Below are 23,842 nucleotides of genomic sequence, written 5' to 3'. Positions count from 1 at the left end.
AGAGGACCTAAAAATGAATATTCAGTCATTATCTACTCGCCCCCATGCAGACTGAAAGTCGGGTGAATTTTCATAATCCACAAAACAGCAAAACAGTGTCGCATGAACAAGTGAAGCAGATGGAGACTGGTTTTAAAACGGAAATAAACAACAGAAGAAAACGTACAACGGCTCCTCTGCAGCTTGTCCGGCACAATTCGTGTCTCCAGGAGCCACGAGATGCCAAATTGATTTGACAAGATGTTTTTTTACACCCTTTTTTTAAGCAGATATCTTCACAGTAGCTGCAAGACTAAACGTGTTAGCGCACACCCCTTCAGCAGCAGGGCCGCACCTCGCAGGTGTAAACAACATATCTTCAAATTAATCAGAATCGAACGGCTCTGGACAAGCTGCATGTAGTCGGTCGTTTTTTTGACATTTCAGAACAAGTCTGCATCGACGTTTACCACCTGCAGTTGTGGAGGAGAATGCTGCATTACCGCAAGCAACAGTCAATTCAAGCCTTTGTACCGTCTAAAGGTTGGGCCATTGATTGGTATTCTGATTCTTGTTTCGTTCAGTATACAATTCTATTCTACTTCTTATCATACTACCATATACTCACACTTGATAAGAGATTTCATCTTTAAAGGAGACGCTTCAATGCATGTAGGTGAACAGTTTAGCTGCTTAAATACATATTTGCTGAAATGTGATCAAATGCTTTGACCTCAGGCGCCCCGGCGGCTCACCTGGTGGAGTGCGCTCACTATGTGAATGTACAAAGGCTGAATGGTGGAACATGCTGACCCGGCCCGGGTTCACTTCCAGCCCGGGCTATCAGCTGCATGTCATCCTCTCTTAAGCTATAAGCATCCAATAAAGGCAAAAAAAAAAAAAAAGCCCCAAAACATATTTATAGTATTTATAAAAACAAATATTCTACAGTCAAGGTTCACTCAGTCTGGCACCTGAGCAAACACTGTTCACGTTCAACAGCGCTCCATCAGTTTAGCCCGGCACTCACGCTAAATATAACACTGTCAGACTCACGATCGACGATTTGAAAAAAAGAAAAAAAGAAAGAAGGAGATAAAAATTGATGCAGCAGAACTTGAGATAGCTTCATTTTAACTCCATGCATTCTCCTCCCTTGTCAAAACCCTGACACATACGTACATTACCCACAATGCAACTTGTGCATCTTCCTAATGCATTCATGATTTACTCAGCTGCTAGATCAAACCTTGTCAATACAGCGCAATGCTCATTTTGTAGTTAATGTCTCCAAATCAGATTGAAATAGACGATAAAGCACGGTTTGCTAACCCAGCTCCACCCTCATCCAAATTCAGTCACTTACGGTTAAAAAGAAAAAGCAAGATGACGGCGGCCAAAACTGCAAAATCAAGGCTTTAAAACTGTAGTCCACAAAACAATAGTGGCTTCTTTTACGTTGATTGATAACTCCACGTAATAAACATCTAGACTGCATAGAGTCTTCACTGTGGTGGTCAAAGAGAACATCTTGTCATAAAACTATAAAAAACACCTGAACATGTTATCTCTCTACCTTCAAAGCCACCTGGCTGTCCGACTGTGGGACAAATCCTTGAAAAACTTGGCGCCCCAGTTCCTCGCAGGGGTCCCAAGATCAAAGATAGTTTAATTTCTTCTAATTTAACACACCACCAGAAGAGAGCGGGACGGCTTCATCGCCCAAAAAAATCTGCAGCAGAGGAAGTGCTAGGAGAGCTGGCTTGTACATCTTTGTTAAAAAACACTCACTGACCAACAAATCCAATCTGTCCAGGAATCTCATTACATGTTGACATCAACCTGGCCTGACCACTCTGAATAATTAGTTAATTAGAGTGTGTGCCTGTAAACCGGCTCAGTCTCCGTGCACTGCTGCCCGTCTTCAATGCACAGGGTTAACAGCATTAACACTGACTCGGAGAGATGCTTCACGTTATCGATGTCACATAGGAATAGGCAACCTTGCGCGGTGCCGGGGCCGGGAGGCTGCAGGTTTTCCTGCCGATCAATCACTGCGCCGGCTGATTTCACAGACCGCTTCCTCCTCTCTGGTGCTCCTGGTATAAAAATCGCTGCTGCTTGTTCCTCGTAAAACAAATTGCTGTGTTATCTCCGTGTGAGGGAGAGGCACAGACTGACGCACAGACCTTTTTTAAATACTCTCCTTCCCGAAGGTTGTTTGTGTTCTCTGTCGCCGTGGCTGTGGGCTGGCTGCATGCTGAGAAGAAGCTTGTTAGCTTTCTGGTGTTAAAGTGTTTTAACCATATGAGCGGAACTCCAGCGCCCACGCTGATTAGCTTTAAATGATTTCATCAATTTATTATTTACCATCCAACACCACAGCTTTAACTAATAGTTGTTTCTATACATTTTCCATTTCATATCATATGTCTTGACATTAGATTTAGATTTAAAAAGTGCAGATTCGGACCCTGCGGAGGTTAATTAAGTCCCTCCACTTGTTTGAGTCAATATTATTTTTTTACATATTAAAGTAGTGTCAGGCAAGAAATCATTCGGAACGTTTTGTGTGTTGAATTAATCTTTTTTAATTGGAACAAACCTGGCGACAGTGTGGACTGCCAGGTTTAAATATAGTCAGAGAGGCAGGCTTGTCTGCAGAGCTTCTATTAAGAAAAGGAAAATAAACAGTTTTATTGGGTGATAAATGGAAGCTTAAACCCAATCACTCGCGGGCCAACACCCTTTTAAACGTAAATCTACATCATCACCTATAAAATGCACAGATTGTTTTATGTATTGAATAATGACACAATCTGCGTTTGAAATCAGTTCTCTGAAAACCTAATTTTCACTTTGAAATTCATCTGCCACTGGGCATGAAGATGACGGCTGGCTGGCGATCCAGTCAGCCTGGCACCACTTCTATTTGCTCTCTGGCTCCGTCTAACTATTAAGCAAGGAATCTCTGTCTGTCTGGAAATGGACTTCGACTTCGACAGCGCTTTTCCAGTATACTGACCACTCAAAGCGCTTTACAATACTTGCCACACTCACCCATTCACACACTGCCATGCAAGGTGCCAACTCACATCAGTCGCAATTTGGTGTTAGGTATCTTGCTCAAGGACACTTCAACATGCAGCTGGGATTCGAACCAGCGACCTACTGATCACTAGACGACCCGCTCTCCCCCCTGAGCTACAGCCGCCCCTGTCTGTTTGGTATTCATACATCTTGCGAATGGTTCATCTGATATTCTCCACACTTGGCAGGTTTGTTGCTGAGGATGTGCAGTGTTGAATTTGGTGTCATTTTGATACTTTCGTACGCGGGACTATGTCCGGTGTTAATACGTTTTGAATGAGCGACGAGCACCGCTCTGTGCAGCAGCGGGGCCGTGGCTCAGCGCGATGTCAGCTGTTACGGGACGGCCTCTCTAATTGGTTGCCGTGGTCTAGCTCGGAGGTTACCGCTAGATTTAGCTAGCGCACATGAGCTTGTAGTCTCGTCGTTCTCCCCGCTGCTGCTGCTGATGTGCTTAGTGACGCCTGACCGTGTCACTTCCCCACAATGACGCTTCACTGCTTCCAGCATTCATGTGCATACTGCATCATGCGTACCCTAAAGCGTTGCTCAAGACTGGATCTGTTTACCACTCACATTACCAGATCGTAGGGCTGCCACTGTGTAGTCGAAATGCAATCATTCATTTAAACGTGGGGTGAAAAGTTCATATTCGAGCTGTAATTACCTGTTTGAAATGTAAAGTCTATGAGCCCATCACGCTGTCCAGCTAGTTCGGCATTACGGTCCTACTGACCTATCAGTAAACTAAGATAACCTGCATCTGTAACATCTGTAACATCTGTAACGTTTGAGGACCCAGAGGATCTTTTAACGTGGAGGACTGGTACCAAAGGAAGCACCGCGTCAGGCGTCTTCGTTTGATTTTCTCGAAAGCACATTTTGAATTGCATGTTTTGAACAGACTCTGCACCACTCGTAGACTACATGAATGAATAAACTCAGGGTTCGTTTCGTCTCGAAGCGATCTGGTTGTCTTTGCGACTGCGGCGCCCGACAATAATACCACTTGGAAACGCTTGGGGTGGGATTTTTTTTCCTGCTTCCACTTAAATGTGAGAGCAAACAGAGGAGCAACAGCTTTAACTTGACTTTAATAAAATTCACTTGTGTTACCCTTAAGAGTTACTCAAGGTGCCTTATAATGAAGGGGGTCTATTCTCGATCACAAGTGCAAACCAGCACCAGGCTCCGCAGCTGAACCTCCCTTTCATTCAAGTTGTTTCTACGAGCGTAAAGGAACGAAACGCTCGGTAACAAAATGGGAACACGGTGCAGTAAGAGGTGAATAAGCACACAGTCTCCCTCCTGGAAAAAAAAAAAATAGAGAGAAAACAGGGGTGTTGGCAGGTATGCAATAAAGGCTGAGGAATCTCTGCTATTCTTGGAGGTCTGTCTTCTACAACCCTCTGGGGTCATCACCATTTCCACTTTCATTTCTGGCTTTCTCTGTTGGCTCATGAGAGCGCCCGGGTCGTCGGCCCCCGATGCCGCTCCCAGACACACACAGACGCAGAGATTAATGCAAGTGTGTGTACACAGTCATAAAAATGCGCTCCAACGGCTGCACTTACACACATTCGTGACAGAGGCGCACCACCTCTGTCGCCGTCCTCTGTGCTGAAATTCCCTGAGCCAATATCAGTGTTGACGTTAACGCGCCGACGTGGCCCTTCCAATCAGTCAAACTCAGCCTGCGAGAACCTTTAAAGAAACCCGAAAGGCTCCCTGGGCTGGGAATAAAGGGACGAGATACTGGCTCGTCATAATACACTCTCTAATTACACTCCAGATTGAATAATATAAAAAGGGTGTAAAGAGGGGATAAGATAAGGGCCCGTGGGACAGCCTATGTATTGAATCTCAAAGCGTGCTCAGCGACATCCTCCTAATTTCCTCATAATCACGCCTGGCACTGCACTCGGGGCTTGTATGCCAGTGGACACGCACGAGGACCAGTGATGAAAACTGGTTCTGCCACAGCGGGGAGGGGAAATTGTGTCACGGCTGCCAATTAAAATAAAGGGCGGAAGTGAGGGAAGCACCTTGTTTCACCATTTCTCTGTATCTCCACTGTCTCACTCCATCACTGTTAATAATTGATCAAAGTTTGCAGTCTCGGCTTTGATATATCCATGGCAACGGCCTGCGCGGAGAGTGTGCGCCTGTGTGTGTTTGTGTGTGTGTGTGTGTATACACGTCTGTCCGTGTGTGTGAGTGTGTGTGTGTGTGGATCTCAAAAGGCTGTAAATAGTCTGATGCTGTCGCCAGAATAGCCAGAGAAACAAGCCGTTCTGCTACCACGGGGTATCTGCATCCATTAAAAGGACAGGCTGGGATTAAGTGTTGAGCTTCATGAATATTGTATGATGTTGAACAAGCTGAGGACACCGCTTGATACTCCCAACCCTAATGGTCACGGACACTCGTGTGTGTGTGTTTAGGCACCTGTTTGCCAACTTTTAAGCACGCCTCGCACTCAGTGCTGCCGCTCGACTCAAAAAGATGCAGCAAAAGTTTCCCGATCATGATAAATTCAGGTCAAGAGAGTCCGCCGCATAATTACGCCTCTCGAGCCTTGATCTTAAGACGCTAGCAAACAAAGGGCCAGTTACGCCCTTGTCTTAATCTCGCAGTTAAACAAAGAGCTTGCAAGCTGGAGATTTGTCCTCTGACCAAACAAGAATGAGGAGTGAGTCGTAATAACGGGATGTAAATATGACGGCTAATTAATCCCCTTCTTATAATTGCTTTGCCGCCTCTCAGAGGGTAAGATCCTCATTACTATTCCAGCCAGGTGATAAATGTTTGCAATCAGAGGGTAAAAAAAAAAAAAAGGAAGAAAAAGAGGCACCGTACCCAGAGCTGGAGCAACAAAATCCCCCCTCCTTGACTTAATTCAAGGAATTAACCAGCGCCACTCAGACAATGTTACACCAGCCTCTTTGAGCCGCTCTATTCAAAGGATCTGCATCTTTCTCTCCCGAGCCCGAGGCGCCAGCGACTCCTGAAGCACGAGGAGCGATGCTTTCCAATCCCTATGAAATCTGCTCATGCAATTGCTTTATCTTTATGTTTATGGCAGCTACATCTGCAGCTGCCTGCTCCACTACACTTGTAATCAGAGGACGCACAGGCGCACAAACACGCACACACAGACGCTCGCGCTCGCACACACACACGTTTGATCTGTTTAGCATTTGATTGCAGAAGAACAAGGTGTACGCTTAACAGAACGCGAACAAGCGTGCATCGGCTCTGCGTCGATCCAGCACATGAATTTGCACACATATTTCCACAGAGCTGAAACCTTATTTGTTTCTGTGGGTTTGCTTCAAGAGTAGCTGTGTTGCCATGCCAACTCTCCCTCTCTCGCTCTCTCTCTCTCTCTCTCTCTCACACACACACACACACACACACACACACACACAAACACACACACACACACACTCTCTCTCTCTGCTATTCTGTTTAACAGGATTCCAATGCAGAGCCGTGTACACCAATCAGAATAAAGCTCGTAGCAAATTTTCTAACCAGTCCCGGTACAGTTAACTGTTTGGTGCCCCGGCCGCTCTCCAGGCAGGCATCTGTCCTGCAGCATGATTGATAATAACCCTCAGGAGAGGCGACAGAGGGGGATATCCAGTAATTGTTTTCCTGTGTCTCCACTCATGCCATTCTTGAGAAAAACGGATCCCTTTTTTTGGGGGGGGGGGAGGAGGAAAGGGGGATGAAACTTTCAGAATATCAACTAGGACATGCAGCACGGAGGCGCAAATAAATCCCCTTTTTTTTCAGTAATAAATAATGTGCTTCTTGATTAAAGTGTGTGTCAGGAGTAGTGGGTGGTAAAATGGGGCAGCGAGGGGAAATGAAAGCGGTCGGGGGGCGGATATTGGATTTATAGCGGTTGATAATGCTGACATTTTAAAATACCACCATGATTAATGATTGATGAGCAACAAGCAGGAGGTGTGTTTGTTCATTTAGCACAAACCAGCTCTGAGCATGGCATGGCAGCCCCCCCTTTGTTACCCAGAGTCAGGTTATTTATCAGCCGGGTGACCTTTGAGGGAAAAGCTCTGACTTGGGGAGGAAAGAGGCAGGTGTTCCTTTAAAATAGGAAAAAAAAACAAGGTAAAAATAAAACGTACCTGAGAAATAAAAATAAGTCAGAAAACAACACAGCGTGATGACAAACATGAAGCTCTGCAACACTTGAACGGGCTCAGCATCCCCTCCTGATAATTGGAGAGGCTGATCATCAGATCCCTCACTGACTTGACACCACACGTCTCTTAAGTGCGCACCTCCTCTCACTCTCCTCCACATGCACTCACCATGCTGTCGTAGTGGATGAGCTCCAGCTCGTAGTCGGGCAGGATGTCGCTCCTGTTGTTCACCAGGTCCAGGGCCATCTGAGCGGAGGGCATGCACGCCTGACCGCCCGGCCAGCCGCCGCTCATGGGGAACAGCGCTCCGATGTACAGCTTCTTCTTGCCTGCGGATGGCCGTGGCCAGAGGAGGAGAAGGACGATGAGAGATGCCCGGAGGAACATCGCATGCCCGCGGGCTGCGCGACTCACCCGCGGGGGACTTCTGCTAACCAGCATGGCTCAAGGTGAGTTGAACCGGAGGACGCCAATTAACCCGGGAGAAGGTTATTTCTTTTTTTTACGCGCAACTGGAATTCAAGTGAACTCAACACGTGTCCGAGGGTTGTACGCGGAGCTCTGCAGGTGTTGTGTAAGCCAAATATTTACTTTTAGTTGCAAGAGTTCAGCGACTGGAGTGAAAAATGATTTAGCCCGCGTATAATTTGGCAGAATGCATGGTTAATTATACATGGCGCGCTCGATGTCTCCCGGACAAAGTCACGCAGAGTTCAGTCGGGCTTCACTCCGCGCCTCGGGATGCTCATCAGTCAAGTTTCGAAACGATCCGACTCATTTTTCCACGCGTCTCTTCCACACATTTGGCTGAAAGTCACTCGTGAATATTTGACAGCGCGTCCGTTGCTCACGACTTTTACGCGCAACAACAACAGGAGAGGAAAAAAAAGGAGAAGGACGCGCGACCAGGCTTGGAGGAGGCTGCAGCCCAGCACGGAACGGAGCGGGTCAAACGAGCTGCAGCAGCGGGGACAGCGGGCTACATCTCCCTCCTGGTAACGCGACAGTATTTCCAACAGATGAGACCATTTGCCGCGGAAATGCAGGCGCGCCAGAGCTCTGCGTCTGATCCACTGCAGCACCGGCTGGGTGAGTGTGAGCGAGAGAGGGAAGAGGAGAGAGAGAGAGGGAGAGGAGAGAGAGAGAGAGAAGAGAGAGAGGAGAGGAGAGAGAGAGAGAGAGAGAGAGAGAGAGAGGAGAGGGAGGTGAGGTCCCGCTCTCGGGAGAGAAGAGTGAGAGAGCTCTTCTCTGAGAGGAAGAGAGTCCCTCCTGAGGAGAGTGGTTGCTCTCTCTCTCGTCCATCCCTGATCTCTCTTCCGGCTCGTCTCTCTTGATAGAGAGAGAGACAGAGAGAGAGAGCAGATGAGAGAGAGAGAGAGAGAGAGCAAGGAGATAGAGGATATGGGAGAGGAGAGACGGAAAGGAGATGATAGAGAGAGGAGAGAGAGAAGATGGGCGAGGAGAGAAGAAGAAGAGAGAGCGAGAGAGCAGGTCTAGTTTGTAATGTATGCTGAGAGAGGGGGGGGGCAGACAGGAGAGAGAGAGGGATGAGTGGTTTGGAGGGGGCTCTGGGCAAAATCCTTCTCAAAGATTTTCTAATGAGTTACACGCTGAGCTTAACTTAAAGAGTACATCCATTCCACGAGAGTCCCACACAGCCTCATTTTGTCACATTTTCTTCTTTGCTTTTTGACTTCCTCTCCTCCCACGTGCTGCAGCTGCTGGCTGACACCGTTGCCTCTCCGCCGCATCCATAACCGATTTCTGATTGAATCAATACATGTGGGCGACGTGTGCGGACCTCGCCGGGGTTAAAGGCCAACGTTTAAAAAAAACAAAACAAATCTATTCCACGCGCAAAGAGATGGATTGGTTTTCTGGGAGTTAAACGTTAAATTAGTTTTTTTGCAGGCAGATGAGTTTATGGGGGAAGATCAATATCAATCACAACATAATGTAGAATAATCAAACTGAAGTTGAGAGCAGGAATGAAAGTATTCAAATGTTTACGATTATTTTCATTGATCTGTGAATTACTTTCTCGGTTAAAGGTGCAGTATGTAGCTTTGGGGAAGAACTTTTAATCAGAACAGAAAAATCTTCACTGACTTTAGATTTCTTTGTGCCTAAACAAACAAAACAAACAAACTATCTTTGTTCTCATGACTGACTTTTTTCTCTGTACTTTCTGTCCATCGTCGTGTTGCCATGGCGTTTTCAGATGCTAATGTTAGCTATGTTTGGTCCTTGCTCTCTGTTCTACACTGTACGGCTAACGACGCCCGACGAAGCTGAAATTCTCTAAAATGAGTCGTGCGGTTCAAAAATCAGGTCAAAACGGGCTGAAAACGTACAGCGTATACTTGACTTGAAGGACGACACAATTTCATACTGTTTTGTTTTGTTTTTATGTGGCGGACCCTGCCACCTTTTCTAGCTTCAAACAGTGTTCTGGGGACCTTTCCTCTGAGAACAGCTTGTTTATTCAGTTATGGAAACAATAAAAATGTTCAGCCTTGTATTATTAGCTCATTAACATTGTAAATATTAAAACTCTGACTTTTAATTTCTTCTCCAAAACTACATAATGACCTCATCAGGGTTAAAGGCCAACTTAAAAAACTATTCAATACTCAGAGAGACAGATTAGTTTTCTGCAAGTAAACATTAAATTCGTTTTTTGCAGGCAGCTGAGCACATGGGGAAAATCAATATCCATCACAACATCAGTGATCTCTTATATTGATCGATGATTGATCGATTGATTGATGGTTAACAAAAAATAATCAAACTGATGTTGAGAGCAATAATGTAATGCGCAAATCTGTCCCACTGTTTTTCTTATTTTCACTGTCGATTAATCTGTGACTTATTTTCTCAGTTAAAAGTGCAGTTTGTAGTATTAGGGAAGAATTGTTATTATTATTATTTTCTTCTGAGAGCAACTTGTTTATCCAATTATGGAAAAAATAAATATTTCTGCTTTTATAAAAGTGCAAAACCTCTGATTTTTTTGACTAATATAACACTATTTGAAAATATATTGTCAGTCAACAATCAACAATAACATTAAACTAATATTAATGGCTCGACATATAAACTAGGCCAAATTATCTTGAAAAATACAATGTTTATGTAAAATTAAACTAATTCTTCAAGTAGTGTATTTAATGTAGACATATTATGCTCATTTTCAGGTTCATAATTTTATTTTGAGTTACTACTTGAACAGATTTACATGTTTTAATGCTCGACAAACACATCGGTTTTCTCATACTGTCCAGTGCTGCTGCTCTGTATTCCCCCTCTTGTTTTAGCTCCTGTCTCTTTAAGGCCCCTCCTCCTGAATACCCAGTCTGCTCTGATTGGTCAGCTCACAAACGCCTGAGCCAGCACCGCTAACAACAACAGAGCAGCTGTGCTAAATTAATTCTTCTGTGCCAAACTGGCTGTTGGACATAAATTATGCAGATGGGGTGTCGTGTGATGTCACCGAATTAAAGACTGGAATACTGATGAGGCGTTTCAGAGCGGTGTGTTTTGTGGGAAAGAGGTGCTTCTGTTGGTGGTCTTGACCTTTTACATGCACAAGAACACGTGTAAAACACTGAAGGAAAGGAAAAAAAAGCATCATAGGTCTTTAAATTTCTGGCTCGGTAATGATTTTTTCATAATTGAATTATCTGTTTATCCTTTTTTTCTATTAATCCAATAAACACGTCTATTAAATGTCACAAATGTCAAAATTGAGAAGCCGAAAAACAAGATTATGTTTGGGCTTTTTTTGTAAATTAAAAGTTAATTTAAAAAGATAACAAAGGAACAAGGCCACGCTGATTGACTTGCAGCCATTAATGGTGCAAAAATACCAAGTCAAGCCAATTTAATTTTTAAAAAAAACTTACAAACAAATATAAACAGAGAAGCGTTTCAACTCTGGAGACATATAAAAACATTTCTTCTTGTTACTTTAAACTACAGTATAGCTGTGCTCTGATGTGATTATAATGAATGGAGGTAGGCACTTGGATATTGACTATGGCAACTCCCACTCTCGGATCTATTATCCAATAGATTTTGATTCCTGCTCAATCAATTATCCAATGGCAGTTGTACAGCTATATGTGTTTGCTTAATGTCTCTGGCTCGGACGCAGACACAGTAGTGTTGAAACTATCCTCTTTTTGCAACTTAATCAGTGTGTTTGAGTCCTTTTCTTCCGTTTGACGTTTGCTGAAGTGCTGCGAAGCATCTTATTCAGCTGCACTCTACTGGGAGAGGCACGGAAAAATCTTTTTAGGTTGCTGCTTCATTAAATAAATATATCTAAGCATAGACTAATTGATTAATTAACATGTTTGTAGTTATATTTGACCCGTTTAAACTAATTGCACTACAATCCTTGAACATGGCATCTAATGAGACCACTGCAACCAACTGAATATAGATACATATTAATCAAGGTGCAGCATGCCTAATGAATTAACGGGGTAGTCCGGTAATAAGAGATCCGACTTTGATATGAACGCAAGGTTAAAAAAATCCAGTGTGTAAAACGTACGGAATAAAACAAAGCCATTGCGTAGAGCTGAAGATGCTCTGAGTAGATGCAGGTCACAGGGAGAGTAAATGCAGCTGGTAATGTGCTGTGTGTGTCGCAGCAGCGGTGGTAGCGCAGTAAAAAGTAGAGCAGCATTATAAATCTGCAGCCATGCTAGCCGCTCTGTGAGGCTGCACTGAGGCACAGGGGTGCTCTGAGGGGAAACATGCCAACCTGCTCACACTGTTGGATGTTGTGCAGGTACGAAGCTGACCATATTCACCGTCTTTCTCTGGGAGGGACTGGGATTTTTTTCCATATGCCGCCCCCCCAGGTTAGTTTGGAATATGAATTTGACAGGCGGCAGATTCTGACTTATAAAAGCTTCAAATTGTGTCGGGTGCTTTTGGAAAATGGGAGAAAGAGTGCTTCCAAAAACCAGAGGCAATCCAGGCACTCAGTCAAAACCAAGGAGAAAGAGAAGGAACGGTATTTACGTCACTGAATCCGGCTTTGGTGCCAGATTGTGGTGTCAGCTGTGTTGAAGTCAATGGGAGGTACATGGAGAAACACATGAAAACCCAACATATCTACATCCAATAACTGATTTCTTTATCGGCACATCGTTCGTTCCACGTCTTTGTGTAAGAAAGGCTCCTGTTTGCGGTGTAACTGCAGTCTCGTGAGCAGAAATCCGTCGGACCTTCCCCGTTTGATCACAATCTTATCAACCTGTCAATCATTTGGGGTAAAAAAAAAAATCAGTGGTTAACCGACTCTCTGAAGTTTTGTTCTTTCATCTTCTGGAGGCGTTACTTCGTTAGAAGTCGTACGAGGGAGTTATGTTGGGTTTTAGTGAGTTTCTCCGCAAATCTCCCATTGGCTCCAACACAACCAGCACGACAGTCTGGCCCCAAAAATCAAGAGTCAATCACGTAATGACCTTTCCTGCTGGGAAGGAAATATTAAAAAGCTTTTATAATAGTGGCTAAATCATTTAAAAAGCTACTATAATAAAGGGTTTTTAATATTTCCTTCCTCATTTTGACATTTTTTTCTCATTTGGAGTGCCTGGACTGCCTCTGGTGTTTTAATCACATTTAGCCCGGTCTTAACCTAGATACCTCGATGCTTTGTGACCTGCTAATCAATAACTCCATGCTTGCTGGGCCAGCGCACACAAGCGGTGTGCAACTGTGCTCTGTAACCACCTCTGCTAATCCATAGACCATTTCATTTCTGCCTCCCCTCCATCGGCCAAGTCTATAAAATGCTACAGAGGCTGCCTCGAGAAATCAGCAAAAAATGTGGCAGGCGTATCAATCACGGCTGATTTTATTTGCTTTCATTTCAAGAGTGGAAACAGTGATGTAGTTACTGTAGATCAGGGAGAGACTGGACTCCCTGCACACCTGTTTGAGCCCTCTGTTCACGTCCTTGACGCACAAAGACATGCAACGTTGCACACACACACACACACACACACACGGCTATAAAATCGCGCACAATGGCCTTTCAGCCTTTCGCACGGCTGCTTTTCATTTACGTCCTTCTCTGAAATGAACTTGTGATGTTTTTCAGAGATGCGTCTGCGAACATCATTTGATATCGACGAATCCTTTTGAGGGACGCTGTAGCCAGAGGTTAACGACTCGTTAGAAAGGAAAAAAGAGAAAAACAGAAAGTTATTGTCGCGGCAACAAAACTTTATCCCATCTTCAGCGGAGCCCATCTGGATTATTGACTGTGTTTTTATCCCGCTTTTTGCTCGCGTTCCCGCACTTCTTGTGTAAGCGCTCTAATTGCAGTGTAATGTTGTTGTTAAAGTTCCCCTTTGAAAATAAGTTATCGCAGCAATTGAGAAGAAGACCATTATTTCTCCAGTCTAAATTAAAAAACCCTCTGTAGTTAGGCGATGGAATATGACTATTACGTAACCTCGGTTCATTACCCAAATCTCATTATCTGGATATCTCCATGTAGCAGAGAGCTATTCAGCTGCTAACAAGCCCTCACAGGCTGAGGTGAGTGTAGTGATCATCTGCTGGCATTTGCCTTCCACTTCCACCTCCTCATCCTCGCTGCCACCCCGTGACCCATCCAACGCACTATCAATTATTCAGCCGTGAACTTTATGTGCTGTTTCGCTCCGCAAGCCTGCAGCCGGCGCAGGCAAGACGCACTGGCATCGGGGTAGTACGGCGTTAACAACCCCCGTGGTGGCAAATGTCACATTCGGAGAAGACATTAGCGGCGGCACAGCCCGGAAAAGATGCAATGGAGACACGAGTGCGGTAACATGTTGCTGAGCCGCTTTAATGAGGGGTCTTGTTCTGTATGTTTGTGTGTCTGCAGTCTGCACACTGGGCATCCTTCAGAATAATGGCCTGTTTCTCGCTCTGCAGATGTGTTACAGCCAAAATAATGTGTTGAATGTTCCCCTTTTTAACACAAATCAGCAGATTACGCCGTCCTCCACCTGCAGAGCACGTCGTATTCACGGCGCGGTCCAAATCATTGTGGAAATGGCAAATATATTGTGTGACTGCTCTGATTCCCCAGACGCTGATATTGTGTCGACGTACGGATTTTCCACAGCGCTGACTGGACTGGAGTCACGTTCGTCGTGCAGAGATCAGACTTTGGTCCAAGAGGATTTCAAAGTCCATTCTTTGCGTCCGCTCGTAGAAGCAGATGGTGAAAAAAAAAAAACTTAAGCCTCATTAAGACATCACAGTATTATTGGAATCGCAATTTATAGCAGCATAACTGCTGGCCAGCGTTGCTCGGAAAATACAGTTCATCACGCAGTAAAAAAGCTGTAACTTTGATACAATATCATCATTACATAATTTGTCCGGCAGCAGCACACTACACACTACCTTGTTTCCAGCTCTCTGCAGCGGCGCAGTTATTAGAGTAATACATCATGCCTGAGTATCATTGTAGAGGGGAGTTAAGAATAATAAGTTCATTGTTCACTAGGGCATAACTCTGTAGCATCATTTGGCAACCAATGTGTATATTATTATCAATATAGCTGTGAAAAAGGAAAACCTTCTGCTATGTCGATTTTAGAATTTTTTTAAGTATTCGTCGGCTTTAAAAAATCCATTACTGCCATGGGCAAGGCTCAAATTCACATTCCCTTCAGGTGGGCGGTGCAGATAAATCCAACGAGGTCGATCGCCGTTTTAATTCTCAGCTCCACTTTCTTGGGGAAACCCCGACGCTCACAGCACCTGCTCCCGACGCCTGGCTGTATGTTGTGACAACATCACGTGACGCTGTGCAGGTAACACACGTCACATTTATAAATCCTAATGATCAGGAACAGACTTCACCATGAGGCAAGGCAGGCGACTGCCCGGGGCCCAAACAAAAAGGGCTCCAACAGCTTTAAATTTATTATGATGTTTGGATATGAAAAATATTGAATTTTGTCACTAAAGCGCCACAGCATGTACAAAATATGCAACCCAGCTGGATTCGACTCACTTACTGTGTACTTCTACTTCAGAAGGAACAAATACTGCTATGTTAACATGACAGCGAAATGTCACTAGTTACTTCACTTACAAAATATAACTACAACACAATGTTTTACTGATTTATGAAACGTTCCAGCATTATATTACAATTGAAAGCTCCACTGGAACAGATGTTAAGTACATTTGAGTACATTGTGCTGATAATGCCTCTTTCATGCTTCACTTTAAGTATACATTTGAATGCAGGACTTCGACTGTACTCTATAAATACTTTTACTATAGATTTACTTCAGAAAATAAGTGAATATTTCTTCTACTACTGCCAGCATCAGAGACGGTGTTTGCCTCTTGCCCCCACGTCTCTAAATCTGCCCTTCTAATGATAAAACCCATCTTTTAAAAGGATGCTTCATTAGACATCACGCCAAATAGACCCGCCAGTCCTCTCTGTCACTGTCGGCCATGTTTGAATGAATCCAGCTGTGCTGCTACTAATACTTTGTGCTGCCCAAGTCTGATTTATCTTATTCCTCTGTGCCACAAAACTCCAATGTTGTTAACAAAACTTTTCAAAACACACAAATGATCCTTCATCTGCCTTGATAATGTTTAACGGTATCTTATTTTGAGTCCGTGTCCAAATTAGTCTTTAAAAAAATGCAGTTTTTATTCCTGTTTGAACAACATTGGGTAATATTTCAAATAAAGAAGTCATTGACATTTCAAGGCCAATAATGATACTGATTATTAGAAATCAGGTAGGCTGAGGACAAATCTGGGACAAATATTCACCTGTGTTAAAAATCTTTGTGTCAAGCACAATTTTCAGACACTTTACTCGAGTATTTCCATTTCCTGCTACTTTAAACTTCATCTCCGCCGCATTCATTCGATGAATTAATTTACGAGCTACTTTCGGGTTCAGTTCGTTTTATTGTTTACAGGCTATTAATTGTGACGCGTAACCAATCAGATAGTGTTGGTGGGCGGGACATCCTGTGAGAGGATGCTGCGTCAGAGCCATCAGCAATTTTTGAATTAATTTATTTTACAGGAAATCCGACAGAATAAACACTGATACTGATAACCAGAAAAATACTGAATCGGTCTATCCCTTTATATGTAACACTGATGTAGTCCTCGCTTTCAAGAACCAAAAAAAATGGTGACCCTTTAATGTAGCTGTATTGTGTTCCTGTGTAAATGTGCTTGAATGTCTCCTTTTTCTGCACATGCAAGCACAGAATAATTAAGTATTATCTTCTCTATATTTTCCATATACGTATGTTTATACACAATATGGCTGGCTGATGTGATGCCTTTAAATAATATTGTGATACACAACATATCTGGACAATGTTTTAATACCCATATTTATTATTTGTTAATAACAATACACTGCCACACAGTTTACAACTACATGTTCATATTGTACGATATGTTAATATGTATATAAGAGTCTATTCTATTTCTTACCTTTTTATAATATTGTTTATTTTTTACTATTGTTATTAATATTGCTGTCCTTTGGCTGCTGAGGCAAAGAAATGTCCCCGTTTGCGGGAAAATAAAGGAATTCTAATTCTGATTCTGATATATTTTGATATTCTAAATCACCGCATTACCTCACCTTCATTAACACTAGGACTGTTTTTGCCCAGATACCTAAATATCGATATTGCGACAATATTGTAGGGATGGCTTGAATAATGTTAACACAATCAGATATTTGATCAGCAATCATCAGTAATGTAGATATAATGATTAAGGGGCCAAGGCAAGTAGAACAGTCTGGGACGTTCATTAAATTACATCACTTTAATTTCAAAATCGGGGAGAAACAACACTTAATGCCGTATCTCAATATAGCAATTACCAAGATGTAACACTATATAGTCTCATAACACGATAACATGATGATATTGATGTATTGCCCAGCCCTGGTGCACACGTACAGCAGCTGTGTTAGCTTCGTATGTTGTTTGTATTCACTGTCTATGTGTGGTTTTGTTATACTGTACCAGGAGGAAACTGAAACTAGAGATCCTGCTGCATATATATGTGTGTGCGGCACACACACACACACACACACACACACACACAAGGTAGAGCAGACACAGACAGGAGCAGGGTATTAACCTTTCTCCCGCTGAGGAGGCAGTAAGTGGGTGGTGATGGCACATGGAGTGGAGAGCGAGGGAGCAGAGCCAGAAGGAGGTCAGTGTTGTGACAGTAGATGGAAATTTCTATTTGAGGAAACAGAGTTCTCCGCTGCGTTGTTAATCAGGCGTTCGTCAAGTCAGTCTGTGACATTTGGAAAAAAAAAAAGTTTTCATCTGTAACTTCGTGGGATCAGTTTGGTAAAAACTATACATCGAGCTCAGAGTTGCACGCTGCGTCTTTGTCTGTGTGCGAACAGTGTTTGGCTCATGAAAGGCGAGAACGGGTCTGTGCCTAATTCATTACTGTAACGCTGCAGTGTTGTGAGCCTTCCAAGGATTGTAGCGAGCGTATGATTCAATATCTGGCCAATTCCTAATGTGGTGACATAACTGTGCAAGAGGGTGAGCCATCCTGCAACAGTAACACATGTATTCATCATCCTGTGCCGGGGATCAGATAAAATGGCTGCACTTGTAGATGTTTTGACCCCCCCCTCTCTTTTTTTTTCCATCCCAGGGAAGGCTGGTGTAGCTCATCAGCTCATTTGCAGAAATGACCTGCTGCAAACTCGTGCAGTTTTACCCTCGCAGCATTAGACCCACAGTTCTAATAGAGCTGCATGTAGGATGGACTGGGCTACGTGAGCAGACTGTTCCACACCTGATTATATTGATGCCCGCATGGTGAGCAGGCATGGGACGATATGATCATTTTATGTCACGATTATCCCGGCCATTACCCCTATAATCGTCAAATTAGTTTTTAAATGGGCTCCGTGGAACGTCTGCGTTGTGCTGGAAGTCACATCCCTGCCTGTCGGGGGAAAATCTGACCACAGACCAGCAGCTTTAAAGAACTTAAAGCAGCATTATGAAACTATTTTACTTCAGAATAACGGCTTCAAAATCATTTTTAATGTCTCAAGGATTTGAAATAGGGTGAATGGTATCTATAGCGCATCACACACAGCACCAACCATCACTGATTTTTGGTGAAACTGGATCATATTTTCTGCAAAGAATGTCTTGAGGCTGCTCTGCCGCAACCATGTATGATTTAAGAAGTTTCATGAATGCATCCTGTGACTGCAGCTCTGAACTGTTGGGTGGACGACCCGGGCTCATCAGCCTCCACAGACACCATGACAGAGGTGACGATGACGGAGGGAAAATGGAAGAGACGGCAATAGACGGCGACCGAGTTTCAGATTATTATTTTTTTCTTCTGCGTTGTCGCAGTTGCATGATGTTTGGCCTCGTTAGCAAAGTTGTCAGCTCGCAAGTTTTTGTTCACAAGGTTGGGTCAGGCAGGGCAGTCACTCCCCATTGTGGCCCAATTGTTGAAAAACGCACGCTAAAGTGCCCTCTTGGGAGCCAAAACATGCACTAAAGTGCCTTTCTTTTCGCCCCTGCCCTTCATAAAGTCTGTGCACGCCACTGGTCGTTGGCATGTTAAAGCTGTTAAAGGGTGTTAGCATCACGTGTCTCTGGTTGAGGTTACAGCTGTGTGTGACACACTTGCCTACTGAGCGTGCGCGTTTACTTCGAGACCGAGCTTTGTTTGTCGTCTGCACGTAACGTCACATCGCATCGGATGAACTGTTACAAAAAACCTGGGTTGTGAATTTACGACAGTTGTGTTGCACGTTTGGGGGGCGCCATATCTCAGAATACGGATTACTACATGAAGTTGCTTTGAACAAATTGTCCAGAAGTTTGGGGATGGTCTCATTTTCACGTCACGTAACGAACTGCTCGAATGAAAAGTGATTCATACATACATAAACTTTGACACAGAGCCCCTTTAAAACTCATGAAAGGGCTCTTAAACATAGCTTATACTTTGAAGCAAGAAACATTTTTTCTTTGCACCACAGAGACGACGCACACCTTTTGTTAGTGGACATACTTTTAAGTGAAAAAACAAAACGCTTATCTTAAATAAGGTAATCACAAATCATGAGGTCCCTCTGCATTAGTAAAGGATGAATTAACGGTGGTAGCTTCATCTCTCTGTCGTTCTTTAGTTTGGAATCACCACATGGATTTAAATTATCGAGTTTGAAAAAAAAACCCCTTGTAGTCTTGGAAGATAGCAGGAGCAGAGCAAAAACGATAAGCGACAAACCAATAAGTACACACAATATTCATTAACACTTGGGATATAAAACGAACTACAGACATAAAGGGGGTTCGTTTGGGTGAGTTGAAAATGCTACCACGCTAATGATGCAAATTAAATAGCCCTAATGTTCTTTTTCAGCGCTTTGATTCATAAAAGAAGGATTTGCTCGATGCTCTGGGATTTGAAAAAATAATGTTGGTGGCGTTATGAGCTGAGGAGGAGCGGAGGGAGCCCCTGTAATATGTCGGTGCTGTGATATTAGATATGAAAACTAATTTCTTTAACTGAGTAACAACGTCAAACACAATTAAAACTGTAATCCTGTTTCTCACCGAAGGAAAATATTTAATTGGACAAGTTTTTTCACAGAAGGAATTTACTTTCCTACACGATTTTTGCCAGCAGGGGATTTTAAACCCTCGGTTACAGGCGGGGATGTTGCTGCCATGAGCTGCTGCTGCCCTCTTGTGGCGACAGTACGTGTTGCAGCTGAAGGATTTATGTGAGGCAGAATTTAATAAATAGAGCGAAGATCTATTTATTAAATTCTGATTATTTTCTGGGCCGATGACTTTTGAAAATGTCCTTTTGTTGGTTGGGTTACACAACACTGAAAGGACTGATGCAAGGGATGCACGATATATTTGGAACGGATACATCATCGGCCTAATGATGGAACATTTACATCATCGGTTATCGGTAGATAAAGAAATTATAGCCGATAATTCAAAGACAGAATGCTTTTGTTGACATAACAAGTGCAGAATGTGTAGAGCCACACGTGTCATCACTGGTGTGGACAACACAGCATGAGGGAAGAAGTCAAGTTCACGTTTAACCATAAAATCTTATCACAGCAATGCATTATCAAATAAACCATCTTTGCTCACTATATCTCAGCCTTTCTTACACTCAGGTGTGCATAAAGAAAGCATAAAATTATTTCTATTATCTGTTTTTTTTATCAGTATCAGCCACGAGAGTCAGGTGATTATTTGTTATCCTATCAGCTGAAAAAAATCCAGATTGCACATCCCTAATTTCTAGAAAACTTAGAAGGGGGGCGGGACTCTGTGGGGACTGAAACTGCTGAAATCAGATATAAATAAAGAAATATGTAAATGGGTCAATTAATAAAATGTGGATAATGAAACAGAAATGCATACAGAAAAGTAAAATAAAAAAAGCATAGAGAAATAAAATAAGTAATACATAAATAAATACATTTAGAAATTAATACATTAATTAATTATATAAGAAAGTAAATATTGAATTGATACAAAGGTGAATAAATACAACACAAAATTAAAGCAGAAATACCTTTTTATGTCACATTTTTATATATATATTAATTATTGGCTTTTAATAGAATATTTATTTATTCATTTCTTTCTGATTTTGGCAATTTCAGTCATCTATAGGTCCTGAATGTGGACATCGATCACTTTTTCTCACTTTCTTTAACAATGTGAGACAGGACATCATGGACATTTTTGTCATAATCAATTTCTGATAAATTGATGCAGATCCAAATAAAAATTCTATTTAAATGTTTTATTTAATCAGGCTTGGTTGAAATTAAGGGGGCTTTTGGGCCTTGGTGGAGGAATGAACTGTAATGTGTTTATTATTATAGTTTTCTGATAAATATTATACGTAATAAGTTCATTACTGATAAATCTTTCCCCACATCAACTGTATGTTTAGTATCATGTGAGCATGACTTATTGGTTCTTTATCTTACTGAGTTTTTGTGAAAGTTAGAATCTGTAGTCCAGACCAGGTCCAAATGAAACAGAAGAGTCAGTTGAATGAATCGAACCAGTTCCCTCAACCCTGCTGGTAATTAACAGATCGTCTGCTGTAGTTAAGTCAGTGTAATCTGGCATCTGTACGTCCATGTCACAGTAAATAACATGGTATAGTAATACATGATAATAAGAATACGAAATTCTTACCTGTGTAGTTTCTGTCATCTTTGGCCGGCAAACACAAAAAGAAGGACAAAAGATTAGAAAATATAAATTCAGATGTAAACAGAGCAGGTAACCAGAGACATAGCACTTTGCTGCAGCATTAAAAAAGGGACAGCTAGGAATACAAAATCCAGGTTGTTCTCAAATAAATTATTCACCTGTGTAACGTCAAATTTAGAAAGATTTGGTGCAGTGAAGCTCAAAATTTAAACTATTTCCGTCCACTAGATGGCAGCGACGAGACGCTGTGGTGATTTGAAGTGCACTGTGGTTGGATGCAGTGACTGATGGATGTTATGTAATCCTCTGATACCGGACCATAAAAATAGACACAACTGTAAATCTCATATAGTCTTACAGTGTAGGTACAGTAGCTCATCCTATACTGACAACAACAATAGGAGATAATACATGATTAGAGGACATTATTCCTAATCATTTACAGATATTAATGAGCTGTAAACCCTGTGCACGTCTTCTAGGTTAATTTTTATTACACAATAAGTAGCCTACTTTCAGTCGCCCCGGTCCAACTGTGCTGATAATTCCCTCTTTCATCCATTTTAATACCACCATTCCCATAGCAACTTTATTGGTTGCCATGACAACTCCTCTGATAACCAGTTGGCAATCTCGTTTCTTTCAGTTCTGCGTTTCATCTATGTGTGTTTTCTCCACTCGTCATATATTTGCGCTAATTTGGACAAATCTCCTCAGACAGTCGAAAACGCCGACTGTTGTAAACGAGAACACTCCTGGGTGTCGCTGATATCACAAATACCCTCTCACACTCTCATTATGATATTCATTGAGTATTTATCCTGTGTACACTTTGACGTATGGGACATCAGGTTTTTTCACTTGTCCCCATCATTTGTTTTTTACCTGCCTGTGCCAACAGTGCAGGCTGGCCTCCGAGGATTACGCTCTGATTGGTTGGATCATTTGCTGCCTAGCAGCCGAGCCTCACCATTGGGAGAGCAGGTGTTTGTAATTATCTGTCATCCTTAAAGCCTTATGTTCCCATTTTTGTGCGGCAGGCTGCAAAGTGAGCCCTGTTTATGCGATGAAATGGCACAGGATGTGTTCTGTTTATCAGATAGCCAAGTTTATTTATGCCAATAAATGATCAGATATTTGGATAAATCTAAATGGGCTATAAATTAACCCACCAATTAAATTTCTCGATTCACTGAAAAATAGATTCTGACTGTAAAATGTCAGAGTAGTTTTTTTTTTTTTTTTTAAAGCATTTTATAGTTACTAGAGACACAGATGATATCTTTACTTTGCTTGTTTTATCTCATCAGCATAAAGACATTCAGTTTTGTGTAGCAATGTAACAATACTGACGATAATCGTGATATTTAAATATTTCATGTAGATGAAATGTAGATATGCATTGTCTCTTTGTTACAGCAGGTGGCAGTTTGCACCTTGATGCTGGTCGCCACCTGCGATAAAACTGAAAATACTTTAACATTAAAATTACAGTAATTGTTGTTATTGTAAACGTTTCTGTCTCTCTCTCCACCTCCTGACACTCACTCAGTCAAAATCATTACAAATCACAAGTGTCAGTTTCAGAAACATCATAATCGTTGAATACATTTCTTTGTTTCTCCTTATTAGGATGTATTTTATTCATATATGTCAGAATCATTTATGCCAAGAGGTCATTGTGGCATAAATGTTTGCTCTCACTGACGGCAAGTGTTGGATTGTAACTTAGTACATTTACTCAAGTTCTGTAATTAAGTACAATTCTGAGGTACATGTGCCTCATACGTCCACTCAACTACATTCTAGGGGGGGATATTTTACTTTTTACTCCACTACATTTTATCTGATAACTTTAGTTCCTAGTTACTTTGCAGATTGCTGTTGCATCGGAGCTTAAGTATTCCATTTTTATTTTTATTTTATTGCCATTCGAATGAAAAAACTAAATCAAACACTGATTCTGAAAATCAGAAAAAAAATCAGATCCAAAAATCAGTCCATCCCGTACTATACAATAATACACATGTGTAGATTTATGTATAATTGACTTTTACCTGTACATTTATTGCCAGATAATAACTTTCAACACTTAAGTATAGATTCTTTCTATACTCAGATACTGTCAGCCTTTTCCTCAAATATTATTCATTTGGGCGACCTTAAAGTAACATTTTAACATGATATCTTGACTTTTGCTCTTCTACAACGCTGCTGCTGTGCACTAAGTTTTTTTTGCTGGCACTTCCTCTAAACTGGCTGCAGTGTTAATGTAAATCTCATTAATTACTGTCTGTGTTGCCA

At 42.2% G+C, this 23,842-nt stretch overlaps 1 protein-coding gene across 2 annotated transcripts in view; it reads right to left on the bottom strand.

The window, feature by feature from the left end:
* The window catches only part of gabbr1a (gamma-aminobutyric acid (GABA) B receptor, 1a), a 91,621-nt gene that overhangs the window by 54,955 nt on the left and 12,824 nt on the right, over nucleotides 1–23,842 (bottom strand). For both annotated transcript variants that reach the window (XM_030395073.1, XM_030395074.1), the window contains exons 6-7: nucleotides 21,521–21,538; nucleotides 7,413–7,573 (exon numbers count right to left, since the gene is read on the bottom strand). In XM_030395073.1, the coding sequence (XP_030250933.1) occupies nucleotides 7,413–7,573; nucleotides 21,521–21,538 (179 nt within the window). The remainder of the gene's footprint in view (nucleotides 1–7,412; nucleotides 7,574–21,520; nucleotides 21,539–23,842) is intronic.

This window comes from Sparus aurata, chromosome 17, assembly GCF_900880675.1.
Source record: "Sparus aurata chromosome 17, fSpaAur1.1, whole genome shotgun sequence".
In the NCBI taxonomy this organism is placed as follows: domain Eukaryota; kingdom Metazoa; phylum Chordata; class Actinopteri; order Spariformes; family Sparidae; genus Sparus; species Sparus aurata.
Note: the sequence above shows the minus strand (reverse complement) of the source record. Positions and strands in the feature narration are given on the sequence as shown.